Below are 17,990 nucleotides of genomic sequence, written 5' to 3' on the forward strand. Positions count from 1 at the left end.
TGCACAGCTATTAAAATACCTAAATATTTCCCTTCTAATTAAAGAAAAATAAACCATCTCCAGTTTCATAAGAGCCCAGAGCTGCTGTAACTGTGCTGGAATTCTCTTTTAAAATATAATGACATCAGTAAGTTCATAATTACCGAATTTCACTTTGCACAGCTACTCTGGGTATGAATCCGTAGTCTCCCTCTGCATTATTCCAACTCCTGAACTTGGGAATAATGCTTGGAGTCCCACTTATTTTGCAAAGCATTAATGAAATGACTTTAGAATATTTTGGCTCAGCATAGCGTTGAAATTCCTATCTAGTCAAAGCTCCATCTTTTTGAGACAAGACCACAGCCAAGGCTTTCACGAGCGCTCACTGCCAGGACTGAGCGCACCGCTTCCTACCATAAAGCATCACTTGGATACTAAGCAGAAAGGCAACCAAGTAGGAAAAGAAAGCAAAGAGACTCAACACTCGTGCAAATCGTCTGATGAGTTTGGGTTTGTTTTTTTAAATGGAAAAAAAAGAACTATTTCCTTAATGTAAGCCCAGAACAAAACTCCTGAGTGGGAAACAAAAAGGGGGGAGGGAACACTCAACTCCTCCTCTCAAAGGAACAGCCCAACTGCAACCTGCAGTTTTTCATCACACCTCTAGTAATGCTAGCGCTCTTTCTGAGCCGTGCCCTACCCTGTCTCCATGTCTGCGCAGGTTGCCAGATGGCCCCGATTTCCTGCTTTCCTCATCCCACTCCCCCTCCTAGAAGTTCGTGCATGAAATCCCCCAATTATGTTAAAAAGCATCCTGGCACCACAAGCCCTGCAATTAACAACTGCAGCTTTTAGTGCATCACCAACACAGCGGCATGAAAAAAAACAAATAAGCCAGGCAAGTGTTCGGATTTCCAGGGGTCAGCGACAGCAATCACTGCAGTATTGTTCTTGCTCCCAGAGTCTCCCCAACACTAATCCCTTGGCTCCCCTTTCAAACACACACTCGCAGGGGATGCGGCAGAGGCATCCTCAGAACCCACCGAACCCTTCTGAAGACCTCCAAGCCAGGGCGGAAGATTCTTAAAATACCAGGGCTGCCACCATGCCGATCCCCGTAGAAACTTCACGTAAATATACGCAATCATTAAAACTATGTGAGAAGCTCTGGGCGTGTTTATGTAAAATTAGAAATAAAAGGAGGCCAGAGAAGAGGAGCTGCATGCTACTGTCTTGTACTGCTTGCGGTGTTTCATCATGTTATTCTCAAAGTTTTTACTTAAATTAATAATGAAAAAAAAACCCACATTACTCCTTCTTCAGTAACATAACGGCCAAATAGTCAGAGACGAGCTTCTACACTGAAGCTGTCTCCTGAAGTCACTCTTTCTCAATGCTCTGAACGGCAAATAGAGTGCTCCTATTGTAATTCACAATTAAAGGACAGGTGAATTATGACTGAGTCAAATGTGTAACAGTAAGAACGCTAAATAAACAAAGGATTAGCTGCAAAAGAGGAAAATGAGGATGAAAGCTAAAATGCTCCAAAATATATTAGTTTAGTATACATAAAACATTTGTTTTATCTGCAATAATTTTTTGGGTCAGAACAGAAAATGGCTACCAGGAGTATAAATAGCAATAAATATAGTAGTAATTACTTTACATTGTGCTTCACTGTGTTCTTAGTGACTCATCTGGGAATAAAGATAAAAGTCCAGATTCATAAATGAAGGTAATTAGCTACTGGAGCAATTTACCAAAGGCTTGATAAATTCTGTATCACTGGAATTAAAGGGGGTGGGGTGGGAGGGTATAATTGTAAAGCAGATGCTAAGTTTGCGCCTGAGAAGGATTTCAATAAAATTTGCTTGTATCTACTGCTGTCTTAGCCATCAGAATCCAGAATAACGAACATAACTCAAAGTGCAAATTTTGGAGAGTTTTACTTTTGATACTGGTTCCAACAGACAAAGGCAACAACAGCAAAGGGAAAGCCCAAATTTTAGAGCTTTCATATTCTAAAGCCAGAAATTAGCTAGCACTTTCAGGCTTACAAAATTAGGTGCGGTATCTAATCAGAGACTTCCAATTGGGATCTTTGAAATGTCAGAACTTCTTTCTTCCCACTACAGAGCTCTTTTTAAATTTGCTTTGATGTGAAAAACAAACTAATACTGATTTTCTGGTCTGATCTGCCTTTTCAGTGTAACAAGGACACACAAAACAATTTTTTTGTCAACTGTAGTCACTAAATCAAAAATCCTATTAATCCCTTTGTTATTCAATTCGTGTTTTTCATTTATAGAAACAAAATGCCCAAAGCAGCTGCTCAGGTACGCCATGTCAGCTACTCATTAATCCGTTAAGTCTGCAGAAAACCAGAACTGTGTCCATTAAACATGAGCGAAGTATGAATGATGGAAGTGTTCTGAGTGATACTGAATATGTAGATACACATGTTCACATACATACGTATACGACTGCACTTCACATGCAATAACTTTACCGATTTATTTATCTATACTACAATCTATTCGTCTAGATTCAGCTGAAATCATTCTGTACACTTTTCAGTACAAATCGACTTCATTTTTTTTTTATAAAAAGCAAAGCTCTCTTTTACAGGAGTGACCAATGGCCAGGAGCCTGCAGGGATATATTAAACAACAGAGAATGGGAAAACAGACTGTTGTATAAATGTTAAATAATTTAACAAATCGCACTAGAGGAAAGAACAGGGTTAAAGTTACATCATCTTGCTTGTAATTCTAGTTCTTTGTTAAACAACAAATTTAAGTCAATGGAGCTTTCACAGTCCTCTCTATATGGAGAACAGCTGTTCAACTTTTACTAGACAGCTGAGGCCACAGTGTCTGTGAAAGCTGCACTACCCACTAATAGCTGGAGGCAGCTGCCCACAGTTCATCTCCACACTGGAATGCTTCTTCCCACATTCGCGCTACGAACACACAAAGCACAGGTGACAGAGGTGGCTGCAGCACCCAGCATTTATTCTGACAAATGCCAGATATTCTTCTCCCATAGAACGAAAGCATTCATGAAAGAGATGAATGAAAAGCTATCCTGTATAAAAATTGGATAGTCTCAGAGCCTACTGTATTTTCATTAGAGGGAACACACATCTGCTGTGTTTGTCACCCAAAGCCGCCGCAGAGTTTTACCATATAGCTTTAAAAAAATCCAATCTAATCATTCTTATTTCTCTCCAATGGGAGAGATCCGCACAGATATCTTTATAGCTGTGACAGCGTAAGGTCATTCATTGTTTCAAAAAATTACTTAAATAAGCTAATTTTCAAAGCCAGTTGCCAGGATTTAAGTGCATGCTCACTACAAAAATACTTAAGAATCCGGATTTATAGATCTGGGTTTAGTACAATGGAAAAATAAGCAAAATATAGAAGTAATTATGTAAGGAAGTTGCTGCTGTGATTCCAAACAGGATGTTCTCAAAACGACAAACAAGTTGTTGACAAACGGCTGATCCCTACCTGTAAGAGGCGATGGCGATCCAACTGGTGTTGATGGATTTGATGGAAAACTACTGCTGGTATGATCAGGAGAATAAATCTAACAACAGACAAAAGAGATTGTATATCAATACTTGTCATAATACACAGTAAAAAAATAGCTACTAGGATTCCTTCTCAAGCTTTTAATTGTCACTCTTGATGCAGGATTGATAAAAAAACAATATGATCCTTCAATCACAGCTCTGCTTTACTGCACTCAAGGCTCTAAATATGTCCAGAGAACTTTTCAAGCAGCTGTCAAAATAAGCACAGCCTGCATTTGATAACCACACGAGTACAAGTGATCTTCTTTCTGCTTTAACAGCAGCAGAAATTACAGCCTTGTTATTATTGAAGGGGAACGACGCATCTAAGAGTTAATAGTACACAGATAATTATAACAAACAGAACTTCTGGAAAATGCAGAGGAAAAATGACTTCCCAAACTTACAGCGAGAAAATATTTCAGCAGTCAACACGTTATCTTCTAAAAATGAATTCTTCACAAGAGAAAATACCAAGGAAGCATTAAGCTCCTGTTACTATTGGTAGCTACCAAACAGAAACCATCGGAAATTTTGTTGCTGTTGCTATGTATTGCAGCATATACAATTTTTTTCCTCTCCTTTTTCTATATCAATTGCTCCCTTAAGATACTAAACCTCAACTTGCAACAACTCATTCCTTGCTATTAATGTAATTAAAAAGTCTTAATAAAAACAGAAGACATAACGCTTCAAGCTTTAATTAAAACTTAAAAATGTGAAGATTCTTGGAAAATTCGTCTTGTGAAGGAGTTGAGTAGGTTTGGAGGCTGACTATGGACCTTAGAACATATTTTTATAGCTCATCAGTTCAAACCTGTTTTATTTGAGCAGAGAGCAGGATTTGTTAGTCATCAGATGGCAGTTAAAAAAATCCGCAATGGCAGTGTGGCTGCTGTCTCTTCACAGAGACAATATGACATTTCAGCATTTAGCTGACAATAAACTGGGGCTTGGTTAAGCTGCAGATTGTAATTTTTTGAACTGACAAAAACAGGCCCTGACAGACCACACGCTCCCTCTTGGTCTATCGTACTTCTTCATTAGAAAAAAACAGCAGCTCCCTAATGGAAATACCTCCTCCTTTTCATACGTGCCAGCGAGAAAATATATTTAAGAGAGTAAAATACCTCAGACCATTGTAGGAAATTCATGCATTGTAAATCGGTATAAAAGTAAACCCTGGGTGTCAGCATAGGAACCGCAGAGTGCCCGACAGATAAAGTAAGAAAATAAAAATTATGTCAGAACAAAGGCCATGAAGTTTCCTTTGAAACTGGTTGTTTGCCACCGCTCTTCCTGCCGCTTTCGTTTGCCATGTTTTATAAAAGTGAAAACCTACATTCTAGCAAAGCCGCAGCTACAGCCGAGGTCAGAATTCATTCCGCATGCAGTCCCCGGCCACTGTGCTGTTAAATGACCAATGATGAACAACCCTGACACCTTCTGCCAGGCTTAAACGGTAACATGACTCATTTTACTGCAACAAATGAGACTCCTCCTCCTATCAGTCATGGTCCATTCCAATCAGCAGGGTGCCAATATGCCAGGGTCTAATGAAAAGGCTCTTAGACAAAAGCTGCACAATTGAGAGCCTGCAGAGCCAAACCTCGGAGCTGTTAGTCCAATTTTTTAAACACTACAGTGTACATTTCAGTTAGGCTTTGTTATGGTAATGTTATTGAGTCTAAAGCAACAAAGAAACTTAATTCATGAATTACTTTTAGAAGTCAACTTCCCTACATTTTCTTTTCTTTTGTGAGGGGACCAGTGGCTATTTAACTACCGAGACCGTACAAAGGCCTTTACCCTAGTTCTGAGGTAGGAATCAAAACATAAGTTATCACAAAGAGGTCTGATATAATCAACAAAGTTAAACAGTCCTCCTGTTTGATCTCCTCTAAATTAAAGACCAAGTGTTTTGATTTGGCATTAGGCAATGAAATAAACCAGATGTTTCTCCTGCCATATAACCCTCCATGGGCACAATCTTAAAGGGTTATTGTTTGGCAAATGTTCAGGGAAGCACATTAGAAATGGCACGAATACCCAGATTTTCTTTTCTTTCTATCTATACTAGTTCATTATCCAAACTAATGCATAATCCACAGGGCTTTGGGAACTTTGTGTAAATACTTTCATGTACAATTCTCTTTCTTGCCTACCCTGAGATTAAGACCACAATTATCCAGGCTTAAACCTAAAATAAAAGAACCTTTGCAAATGTATTATCTGGCCTTACATGTTTAATCACATACTATTCTGTATGGTCTTTAATACCTAAACTGAAGAACAAATGTCGTATCCTCTGATGTTTCGCACATGAAAGGCCTATTGTGAGATGTACATCAACAGAATTTTAGAGCTAGAAATTCCCCTCAACAGTTGCAGCAGTAGCATTTAAAATCCCAACAGAAAGGCATATACCATAGCCTTATGGGTGGAAAAAGAAGTTAAGGCAATCGCAGTATTTAAATAAAACTTGGCTGAAACAGACAAGTATCCTCAGCTTACTAGCCATCGGAATTCACGTGTGCTAGCTTCACCTGCGGGAGAGCCCACCTCCCCCCGGGAGCAAACGAGCACACGCAGAGTGCTGGGTGCGTGCGTTTTGCGGGGTGCGGGGGAAGCAGATGGATGAGGCGAGGGATTTGAAGTGTGCAGACTATGGCATGCACTGATAGAGCAGATGGAATGCATCACCATCAGCTATGACAGAAATGATTTATGGAATGACCTGGCTGCTCCTGCCAAGCAACAACACGGGATGACAGAAACAAGTTTCTATGACAACCAGAGCCCACCCACCGGTTAGATTAAACATTTCTGCCCTGACTTCCACTCCCAATATATTTAGACTTTTTCCTCAAAACATCAGCCTGGTTTTCTCTGCTAGCGACTTGGGCAAAAATACCTTAAAAGATGCAAAAATGATTTAAAAAAGGAGAGCAGTGGAAAGCATCACAAAGTCTCACGGGTCTAACTGGCCAGCGCGCCAGGCTGCAGAACATCCCATCCATCTGCAGAGCAATGAAGAGCCTGAAGTATGTGAGCATTGCTATTTCTAGGAGTCAGAGTGATCCCAGTTCTTCTCTGACAGGTCTCAAACAGACATAAAGAGAGTGTTAACTGCCCTCTGGACTCGTGAATTGTTATCTACTTGCTGAATCCCCAAAAGTAACAGGGACAACATTTTTCTCCACAAAGCCAGCAGGTCAGCGTTCTCCTGCCCAATATGGACATTACAGACATTATCAGATCTGCTAATCTTTTAACATATGACCCTCCAAGGGATGCAGGGGTAACAGGATCTGCACAATATACACATTCACATTCACTGGCAGGAGGCGCGGGATGCAGAATCCAACACAGGAATGGTCTTTTGGGGCTGCAAAGTAACCATTTCTATTTTTTAGAATCAGAGTTAGTCTCCCTATTTGCTGCGTACAAGAAATACAAAGTGCTCCCCCAGCCACCACTCCTAACTCTGAAATTTCTGCTATACTACATCAAACACTGTTTTATAAAAAGTAATCTGATTGCATTAATGCAAAAATAATCGCTGGATGCGCGCTTATATAAACAGAGCTTTTAGTTGAGTGAAGATGCTTACAACGCTTTACATCATCTTCATTATTCCACCAAGAGTGAGGAGTTTAAACTTTATGCACATACAGCATTTTAAAGGCTGTTGCATAAATCATAGCTGTATAACACTGCATTCAAAACCTCTCAGTTTTATAAGGCCACTGAGAAAACATTTTAAACCTTGATCTGCTCTAAAAGTAATGTTAAAAATATTTTAATCCTTAATATAGAAAAAAATCAAACTCTAAACTTATGATTATCTTTTACTTTGTTTAAACAACTTTCTCAACTGTATCAGCCCTAAATTTTTCTATCACCTGGAAAAAAAAAAGTCTTCTACAAATGCAAGCATTTTCCACTTCCTTTTTTGTAGACATTTGTCAAGTATAGGACATCGTGTTGTAGGACATTATTTTGACTTCATACATGAAAACACCCGAATCACAAAATGAATTAACAGATAAATAGCGAACAAAATGCGTTTTTCAGCTCGAAATACTCTAACTGCTACTTACAGATGCCAATGCCTTTCCAAGTGCATCACCTGTCTGTGAGCTTCCAGCACCATTTCCTCTGTTTCCTGTAATGTGGAAAGCAAACCCAACACTTATTTTTAAAGCTAAAATTTTATTTACTTTTATTATTTTATTCATTACGTACAGTTGAGCAACTACTCTTTAAACAGAAATTCTGAGGAAGTCAGTGTCAACAGAATCAGTTCTCATTATACTTAAAAATTTAATCAGAACAATTAGATTTAAATTTAGATGCTCTCCTCTTTAACGTCAAACACAGTATTGCTGTGATAACTTAAGGACCAACAAGTGAAAGCCGTTAGAAAAAAACCTGAAATTATTTTCTAGGATCACGGGCTAATTTTAATGAAATGTGAAAAGAAAATCAAAATTAGATTATTGCAGCTTATTTCTAAACTGTTATCACTAAAGTGCTGCATGTTTCATTAATTCTTAAAGCCAAATTCACTGAACATTTCCTCATGTGTCTCCTTGTTCCCTCTGCTCTAATTCCCTACGTTGTTCTCTCGTCTTTGTTTTAGAAAATCCCTGAAAAGCCCTCATCCACCACGCTCTCTGCCACTCCTGCTCTTAGCTGCACGTCAGCAGCCCCACGCGCCCTTTTGCTCCACACACCATCAAGCTAAGAGGAGGTGTGAGGCCCTGCCAATTGGAAACACAAAAAGGACCTGAATCCCCTGAAATATCTGCTTTACTGTAGCAAACAGACCCTTTAAACGTGAACATCATTTCTCCAATTATCAACTTCTAATGCCAAAAAACTATATTTGACACTAATGTAAACCCTTCACATCAGAAATTCAAATCACAGAGCACTCGCTGCTTCAAGTTGGAGGCAAACTTGGATTTCCCAGCCTGAATTTCCCCTGCAGATTCATTAATTGGGTTCTGTTTAAAGACACGAGTTAAAACAGGTTCCCAAATCAAAGCCAGTGGAGTCACTCTAACTACATTCTGCACTTAAATGACGCTAAGTGCGAATCATATTGAAAGGACAAGGGGCGCCCACAAGCATTTAATTTCTACAACTGGATGTTAAGCAGTGCAAATACATGCAAGGAGCAGATGATCATCCTGTATTTCATGCTTTCTAGGTAAGCACGGAAGAGACTACACCAGCCACCATCCTGGCTACTCAGTAATCTCTAAATCAGTTAAGAGAGGAATTTACGATGCAGTTTATCAAGCTCCTCAAAGAAACATTCTTCCTGTCTTTCTCCCATGCAGCGCCTTGGTGATATAGCAGCTCTGAAAACCACACCACCAAAACTACCCATTTGAACGGTACATACTAAACTATCGAAGGATAATTGCCGTTAAGTTAGAAGGATACGATCTCCTGAACATAGGCTTGGCTGTGAAAGCAAATAAACCACTAAGTCTTAAGCTGACTGCAAAACAATTTGCTTCATCTGAGCCATAATGAGGTCAGAGTGTCACAGTGGTGCGGTATCCCTGATCTACAACAAGCATCCCATAAATTAAATCTTACTAATTTCATGCATCATGCAGCCCTAAATCTCATTTTCTTTTAATTTTTTTTTTTTTTTAAAAAAAAAAAAAAGGCAGGAAGAACTTTTTACCCAGAATATTATCTGATCCATTGACAGGTGGAGTGTGTGAGGCAGCTACATAAGGTGAACTGCTGGTACTGCCCCGATGGAAGCTAGACATTGGAGGAAGACTGGCATTTATATCTGTAGGCGAGACTGAATGTGGGGGATAGCTCTGCAGAGAAGAGAAGCAGACAGAAGACATTAAGTAGTCTTGAAATAAATGTTAATATTTTAAGATACCAAATATACAACACTCCGCCCTTTTGATAAAGAAAAGAACTCATCCATCCTCCAAACAGACCACTATACTGTCACAGATTTTTTTTTTATTTATACAACAGACGTAAATAAAAGGATATAAATCCAATACAGTAAGTTTGCAACTAGGTTCTTCACTGTCATCCACGAGCAGCAAAGAAGAAATGTATTCTTGTAATTCAGCTCTCCACATGCAAGTACAAATGCGTTAATCTGGGCTGCGTATCTTACCAAACGGTCATGTGCGTGCAGGCCGCCGTAACTGCCGGACTGGGACATGTGGGAAGAAGAGCCTCCCAGCATCCCACCATAGCCAGGCTGGCTCATGCCATTGGATGAACTCCAGAGGTCAGAAGAATTGTGGGTCCCATCTTTTTTTATTGTTTAATAAAAAAGAAAACAAGAAAAATATGTTTAATGAAAAAGAGTACCGTGTTTTACTTTCCCTAACAGAATTAATTTAAAAGAACACAGAATTCAGGTATTCAGACTAACAGCAGCAGGGAAATGGTGACCAGTTTATACTGTGCCTTCTATTTTCATGCCACCACACTGCTGCTGTATTTATAAAAAAAAATGAAAAACCAACAGAGGCTTTATAGCTGAAATACAATCCAACCACAGCTGAGAAAATACCAAGTACATCTGCTAATTACACAGGCCTTCAGCAAAGCCAGATTTGTATCAAGAGTGTTGATAAAAAATTCCAGACTGAAAGAAATGGTAAAAAAGGGAGTGGAGCAGAGAGAAGTTCAGAGCTCATCATGAACATACAGTGCAAAACATCCACTAGCCTAAAATACGCAATTTGTAATCTAAAATACTCTTGCACCATAAAAATATAAAAATATTTCATGATAGCAGATTTAAGTAACTGAAATGACTGCATTACATAAGCTTTAGACCTGCGCATCAATACCACTGTCCTTCCGTAGTACAAAATGAAGTGTTCTGTAAATTCCCATATCCAGAGACTATGCTTTCAGCATGCTCCAAAACCTCACCAGGCTACAATACAAGCTCATTCTATGATGCGAGGCTGAGAGAAAGAATTCTGCTCTCGCTTTGTTCAATGCAAAACCATTTATTTTGGCATGCTGGATAATACACGCATTTGAGAACTTAAGACTGTTAGCTGATACTGTACAGTCAAATTCCAGAACAGTCAAGAAGCCCTCACCTCATTTTTCTCTATCACTCCAGTGTGCTGCTCTGAAGCTCCTACAAATCAAAGGATGGGGGATTCTGTCCATCTGGCCTGGTGTATAATTCCCTTAAATTTCAGTCAGCAATTAATGTCATGAGAAAAACTTTAAATCAACAGACAGCTCCCTTCATCTAACTGTTTTAGAAGTATATAAAACCTAATCACAGGCTCTAGCACAATATGTTACCTTTACGCTTCCTCATTCATTCCATACAACAGTGGCCAACTGTAGATTTCTGCCTAAAGGACAAATGAGATCTACTCACGCGTTGAGAATCATTTTACCCACCTTGCATAAAGAAAGTGCTAGCAAACATACTGCTTGGTGGCTTAGGAGACGGGTAACTTGGAGATTCTCTGTTGAAATCATCAGAACTCGGAGATGGTGCGTACACCTAAATATTGGAGAACAATGAGAGCAGGTCAGCGACATTTGGGTGTTGTGCATTAAAAAGCCCATAAGAGCATACAGACACAGACAGCACTAATAAAAAAAGAACAGTGTAGCAAGCTGCAGCGTTCCTTGCCCTTGTTTTATTTGCTTTTTAGCAAGTTGCCACAGTACAGAGGAACTACAGTAGAATGATCCTAACAACACACTTTCTGGTGTGCCAACTCAGCCAGGTGGCCTGATAAAAGCTTGAATGCTGATTTTGCTTTCTAAGTGCATGACTCGCACAGACTTGTTGCTCAAGATAAAAAAGGCAAGATAAAACAACTGGGCCCCAAACAAATTTTATTTTAAAACAACTGTATGCCTGTTTGAATATTTAATTAGCTGGCATCTCAACAATCAGAAAGAAAGAGAACATCCAGTGACAAATGGAAAGATTTTAATGCAACCATTGTATAATCCATTCAGAAACTTGCACGCCTTTGTACAGTCACCAAATATATATGTAATGCAAGTCCTGAGGAATAATCTTATAACTCCAACATCAAACAAATTATTTTCACACTGGCCTAACATTAAAGAAAAGCAGCATCATTCTTTTTCTCAGTGTAACACCACACTGGAATGGCCATCCTCAACCTGCAAACAATGAATATTCTTAACAACTGTAACATGCCAAATAAACATCATGATTACAAGTCTTTCACTGCAGTGACTCTAAGAAGAAATATAAAGCATAGTCAGGAATAAAGAAGTCAAACCAATGAAGCCAGTATTCACAGACTCAACGGCTCTACCCATTAAATCAGTTATTCTAAGTGATGCTATTTCTCCATGACAATATTTTGGTCAATATACTGAATATTGCAACATGAATAGTGCATGTTAGAAGAAAAATCTATTAAAAACAAAACACAAATTAACAAATAAGGCATCAAATTGTAACAGTGAAACCAGGGCAGCCTTTTGCTACAAAGTAAAACATGCCTATTTTTATTTTTCAATCCTTCACCTTACTTGTAAATATATAAGGCTTCACAAATGCATCTGTTAAGCATGATTTTAAAACTTTAAAGCTTCCATGACCTAAAATTCAAGAGTTAATGTTTTTATCCCTCCCACGCACGTATCTCCAGCATTCGCGTTTCTCCCTTGTCTTCTCTGGCTCTACCAAGCCAGAGAAGAGCCAGGAAAACCAAGGCGGCCAACAGAACAGCCCAAGTTCCCTCAAAGAACAGCACTGTTCTCCGGGAGGCCGACTGTTCCGATCGGAATAGGGCAAGCCCCCGTGCCCCCTCCCCACAGGAAGGATCGGGATAAGCCTGTGGAGAGGAGAGCATCCAGGGCTCCCGACCCACTGAACCAGGTACGATGGAACCAGGACAAGGGCACAGGGAACCAAGCCAGGGCAGAGCTGTCGGCACCCGCCGTGTAATGGAAATGACAGCAGGGAAAGGACCCCCATACAAGTGGAAAACTTACGACTTTGAGTTATTTTAACATGCTTGTTTTAACATTTTTTTTTTTAATCAAAATAAAGGAAAAAAATCTAGGAAACAAAGCCCTTCCAGGATCTTTTGTTCAATATTTTACTTGCAGATTTTCAATTTACGCAATAAATGCAAACTAGAGATCCTTACCAAACCCAAGTGACAGAATGACAATACGCTCAAAGCCCCGTTAACAGTACATATGTATTTCCCATATAGGATGAGTGCACGTATATTCCATTCCTCAGACATATTTTAACAGAAACGTCACTCTGTCAAATTGTAAATATTCACACCCATAGACTGCAAATATATTAAGCAAAACTGAGCTTCATTTGCAAGTTCTGTGTTGTGCAGAATAACGCAGCATATGCTATAGCTGATGGATAATCTATCACTGTCACGGGACAGCGGTGGAAACAAAGCTTTATGACATTTAGCACCGCCACCGAGATGTACACTGATAAATGGAAAATCACCTACAATGATGAATTATACTTCTTTTAAACTGCAATGTTATCGACGTGATTTGTAAATACAAGATTCAGACAAAAATTTGAACATTTTACATTAACTGGGTGATTTATAAAAACTGATTAAACACTATCTCAAAAGTGAAATTAAACTGAAAAACTCCTACAAATGTATCATTTACAGATACATATGTACAAGCCATTAACATAATAAAAATGTTATGAATTATATTAACATAAAAGAGGCCTTTCCAAACAGCTACATGAAAGTCCTAGCAGAGACACATAACTTTATATAGTTTCTGCTTGTTTTGGTATCTTAACTATAGCTTGCAAAAACATAGCTGCGATGTTATGAAGCTGCACTTGTGCCAGTCTAGATTTTTCAGATCAAAGGGTTCTTGCGGCAAAACACAACTGATGTGGTCTCAAAGACTTCATTAACTCCAGATGTGGGGAAATAGCCAGCCAATTCCACAAAAGGAGCAAGTCTCTTTTAGTTACAATCAGAACTAGCCACAAATTAAAACCAGGCCTCTGATGTCATCTGATCACCTGCAGATGAGCACCAGGTTTTTTTCTGGTTAATGACCTAATCATAATTTTTATGTTGTGTTACTACAAACAAAATTTAAAAGCAGAGGAGAAAATTCACCAAGATTAACCTGAAGTCCACAAAATGCAAAATACAAAGGTTTTAAATCAAAAAGTTGATTAAAAAACAGACGACATTTTATTTTTAAATTGGGAAGTGATCTATCAGGGCAACTAGTTTGCTTGGTCTGAAAGCCCTGCGTGCACTGGGAGCACCATCCGCCCCTGTCCTCCATGGCTGTGGCCCTCAGGAAGCTTGCATGGCTGCGCAGCAGCTCCCTGGTCCACATCTCAGTTAAAGGGCTCCTCTCTCCTGCGACAGCTGAGCAAGGCAGTTACAAATATGACACGGCTGCTCCAGACAGCCTCTTTTAGCTATTAAACCGATAACGGTGACATCCAAGAGGCATCAAACCAGTTTTTCCTGGCTGACATTCCCACTAAGACGAGAAATATCGTTGAAAGGTCAGCCTGTCTATGGAGTCTCCTTGAAGAGGGTTGTGTCCAGCAGGTAGGAGCCTATCTTCTAATCCCCTTCACTGCACAGCGCCCAAAGACATTGGATGTGTCTCCACGCTGACAAGGAAAACACTGCCCCGATCATGAATGGGAAATCCCCTTCCAATAAAGGCACACCAAACCCAGGCCTTTTATATGACTTACCAAGTGGAAGACTCGACATTTCTGGAACCGCGCTAGAATATACACCAGCCTGAGGGCTGCGGTGGCTTCTGGAGAGGACAGAGCCCCCGCAGAGGGAAGCGGAACAAATGAGCGACAAAGGACATGCAGTCAGAGACCCGCACCAGTCTCTTCGCACCCTGAACTGCTTTGTCTTTCTCCAGTAGGAAAGACAGGGTGACAACTAAGATTTTTTTTTTCAGGAATAGTGGTGGGAGCCTACTTCAGAACAGAGTTGAGAAGACACTATCTCTACTACATCAGGTTTAAGTCAAACAAACGCATATCCAGTTCTGAAATCTGCCCTGGTGATTAACATATGTAATGAACGCTATCAGAAAAGCTACGCAGACCTGAGATATTTAAAACATATCAAAGGCTTACACAGGGCGCTTCTGTTTACTCATACAGGTGCCAGTAGCATGAACGTTATTTGAAGATCTGGGTTTACCAAATTTTATGCTAAGCAGAACTTCCAAGTCTCGTTCTATAAATGCATTTAATAAATATAACACTCGGAGTCCTCCTGTTGGCATACTTCCTTCTCAGGCAATTTTCCCATAGTCTGTTTCTAATTCTTAAATATTTATCCATGTTTAATATTAATGTTAAAAGCAGATTAAAATATAGCGATGAAGCAACCAAACCTTACTTCCGATGAGCTCACGCTATCTCAAGACCAAGGCTCCTATCACACACACTGTTTATGGAATTATGCATTATGGTACTCATTTAAGTCTAGTTATTAACAATTCTTGGAAATTCAGGAAAATATTTATCAAGCTGCTGGAGACGCGGAATTTTTTGAAACCAGTGGAGATGGATAACCTATTCTGTAGACTGTAAACTCTGCTAAGTAGTCTATCTACATTCCATCTGCATCAGTCATGAACTAAGCAAGTGCGCACTGATGAATGATTTGTACATGTGGCAGAATTTTACAGTGTATTATCTGTAGGTTTTGTGGCAAAAGCTAATTCCGCTGAAAAGCAGCTCCGGCAAAAGTAAATTTGTTTTCATATTTACCATATTCCTGACAAAATCATCTAATAGAAACTTCAGGAATGTAGAACAGTAACTATAGTTTTCCATATTCTTCCTTACAGTAAGACAGAAGCAGATTAAAAAAAAAAAAAAAAAAGGCAACCCAACCCACCCGGAATTCTTGTTTAGTTGATATTTAAGCATGATGATAAACAAAGAGCCCGAGAACACAGGACACCATATCCTCAGTCATACTTTTTGTTTCCAATACCAGGTGTAAAGGTTCATACATTTAAAAAACTGTTCTCGCCATCCAGAACAAAAATAAAACACTCCTTTAAGAGAACAGAGCATCAGTCTTGTCTGCAAATCCAACCGTGATTTTTAAGGATGGTATAAAATTCAGCCCTTGAAGTAGCTAAACTGAATTCCATCTTAAATAAATGTTTACACAGTTTAGGCATGCTATACATACCTATTTGGGTATTCCTGAAATACAGAACCCCACTGCAGTGATATATAGCAAAATACTTCCTAGCTTCTGTCCCAGTAAATGACAATTTTAAAGTCATGTTTAAAAGTGATAGGCTAACTTACAAAAAAAAAATCCCAAATTCAGTATATAGAAACCTTTTTGTCTGTTCTTCCGATTTTATCGTAGTTTTTTCTGCCTCTGGTGTGAGGCAGAGAGGGAAGGAAAATGAAGGTAAGGCAGCAGGAACACCACCAGAAATAAATACATGTATATGGTGCTTGAAGATTATATTTTATTTGCTAAGTAAAATCTCTTCCGCGTACTCTTCAACTTATGCTGTTACTAAAGGATGCGTACAACTAAGTCTTCAAAAATTCCTGATTAATTTCAGATTTTATGGAAACAAAAAAAGAAAAAGTTGAAAGCAATCAGCGTGTTTCTGAACCTGTTCCCTGTACTTCTGAAGGCTGGTTTAGCTGGGCTATGAGCCCCCATCGCCAGTGCTGAAAACAAGAAGATGCAGTAGTAGACATAATGCTACTTTTTGCATTTCTCTCTTCTCTGCACTTACTCATGCTCTGTTTCTGCACCTCCGACACAGACTATTATATCGCTAGAAATGGACTTCAACGTGCACGTGGTTATGAAAGCAAAACGCATGCAGGGGTGTGTTACTCTTTGGTGTTCCAATTTTGAGAAATATAGATCTGCCCAATACAGCACCTGATCCCATCCCTAGCTGCTTTCATTTGCCCAAGGAAACGGACATAACCTTCACTCGAAAGCATCAATAAAGCTTGTTGCAGACAAGCTACAATTCTGGCAGGGGACTGCTGCGCAGTGGATTGGCACTTCAGCCCAGTGGAGTGGAGCAGGGAAAACTCTCTTGGGCTGATGCGCTGTAACTCATCAGTTTTTAGTGTGGTGAGGAAAGAGAAGGGCGAGGAACAGGGGGAAAAAAAAATCCAGCTGACCAGTGTTTACTACCTCTCTTTATTCAATGTCCACAGCCGTGTACCCCTAGAGATTTTCCAGATGATCTTCTATTTGTCCTGACTTACAAATGTTAGCTTTGACCTTGCTGAAGTTGCTGTGGGCAGCATATGGTACAGAACAGCTTTAATTGTACTTTCCTCCCTGTATACTAACTGGCTCGATGCTAATAAAAACTGAATTGAACTGTTCTTTTTAGCACCTGGTTGCTCCAAAATTTACAACTGAAAACATTTTCCATTGATGTTAAAAGACTCAGTCTTTTATTTATTGTGTAACTGCCACAGAAAGGCAGGCTGTGGTGTCACCGAAGCCCCACACAGTATTATTAACATGTTTCTCCTGTGATGCTTGAGCGCAATGACTGCAAGACAGGCATTTTCTCCACCAAAACTCACTCAAATATACCCATAATACACTCACCTCTACATGCATTTATCCATCTTTAGTCGCGTACCTGTACGTATGGGAGGTGTGTGTATATATACATATATATGCATGCATACGCAGGGACACATCTATAAAGAGCCTTTTACGCTCAAAATTCTCAAGGAAAAAAGATTATCTCAAAAAAATCCTAATGTAAGCTAGTTTGCAAAATCGCAAGGCACAAAGCATGATATATATGCAATGTACACAGACACACCCCGCTGATTTTTTTTTTTCCTCATTTTTTTAACAGGTATTGTAGAAATCTACTGAGAAAGATGCACTAACTCCGCATGGGAATAGGGCTCGATAAAATCTCAGCCTATACCAAGAAAAACAAATATTTACTCAATAACAAAATATATTTACACACAGACTGGTTTAGCAAATTAACCCATAAAACACGCAGAACAAAAATAATGTGGAGTATCGTACAAACTTATTTTCATATGAAATAATAGTCATAGGCGATATAAAATAAAATATAATCAATATTGTTCCTTAAAATTATTTAACTGACTTTACTCTATCATGGTCTATATAAAACTAATTCTACAGTACATTTCTAAAATATCCAATTTCTTTCTAAATTTGTAGGTGAACTGAAAAAACAGGATATCTTTGAAGTCTGTAGTTTATTCTTTATGCCCAAAGAATATCTAAAATTTCTATTACATAAATATTTCTTTAGTGCTATTGCATTTTATAAAATTTAAATTACAAGGCCTCAGTAAATGAATAACTTTGCTTAATTATTTAATAGTTAAAAA

At 39.0% G+C, this 17,990-nt stretch overlaps 1 protein-coding gene across 15 annotated transcripts in view; it reads right to left on the bottom strand.

Moving 5' to 3' along the window:
• Positions 1–17,990, bottom strand: part of TCF12 (transcription factor 12) — a 172,832-nt gene that overhangs the window by 19,178 nt on the left and 135,664 nt on the right. For all 15 annotated transcript variants that reach the window (XM_054078231.1, XM_054078230.1, XM_054078229.1 and 12 more), the window contains 5 exons: positions 10,997–11,102; positions 9,732–9,871; positions 9,270–9,414; positions 7,666–7,730; positions 3,498–3,576 (listed from right to left, as the gene is read on the bottom strand). In XM_054078231.1, coding sequence (XP_053934206.1) covers positions 3,498–3,576; positions 7,666–7,730; positions 9,270–9,414; positions 9,732–9,871; positions 10,997–11,102 — 535 coding nt within the window. The remainder of the gene's footprint in view (positions 1–3,497; positions 3,577–7,665; positions 7,731–9,269; positions 9,415–9,731; positions 9,872–10,996; positions 11,103–17,990) is intronic.

This window comes from Cuculus canorus, chromosome 12 (assembly GCF_017976375.1).
Source record: "Cuculus canorus isolate bCucCan1 chromosome 12, bCucCan1.pri, whole genome shotgun sequence".
Taxonomy (NCBI): domain Eukaryota; kingdom Metazoa; phylum Chordata; class Aves; order Cuculiformes; family Cuculidae; genus Cuculus; species Cuculus canorus.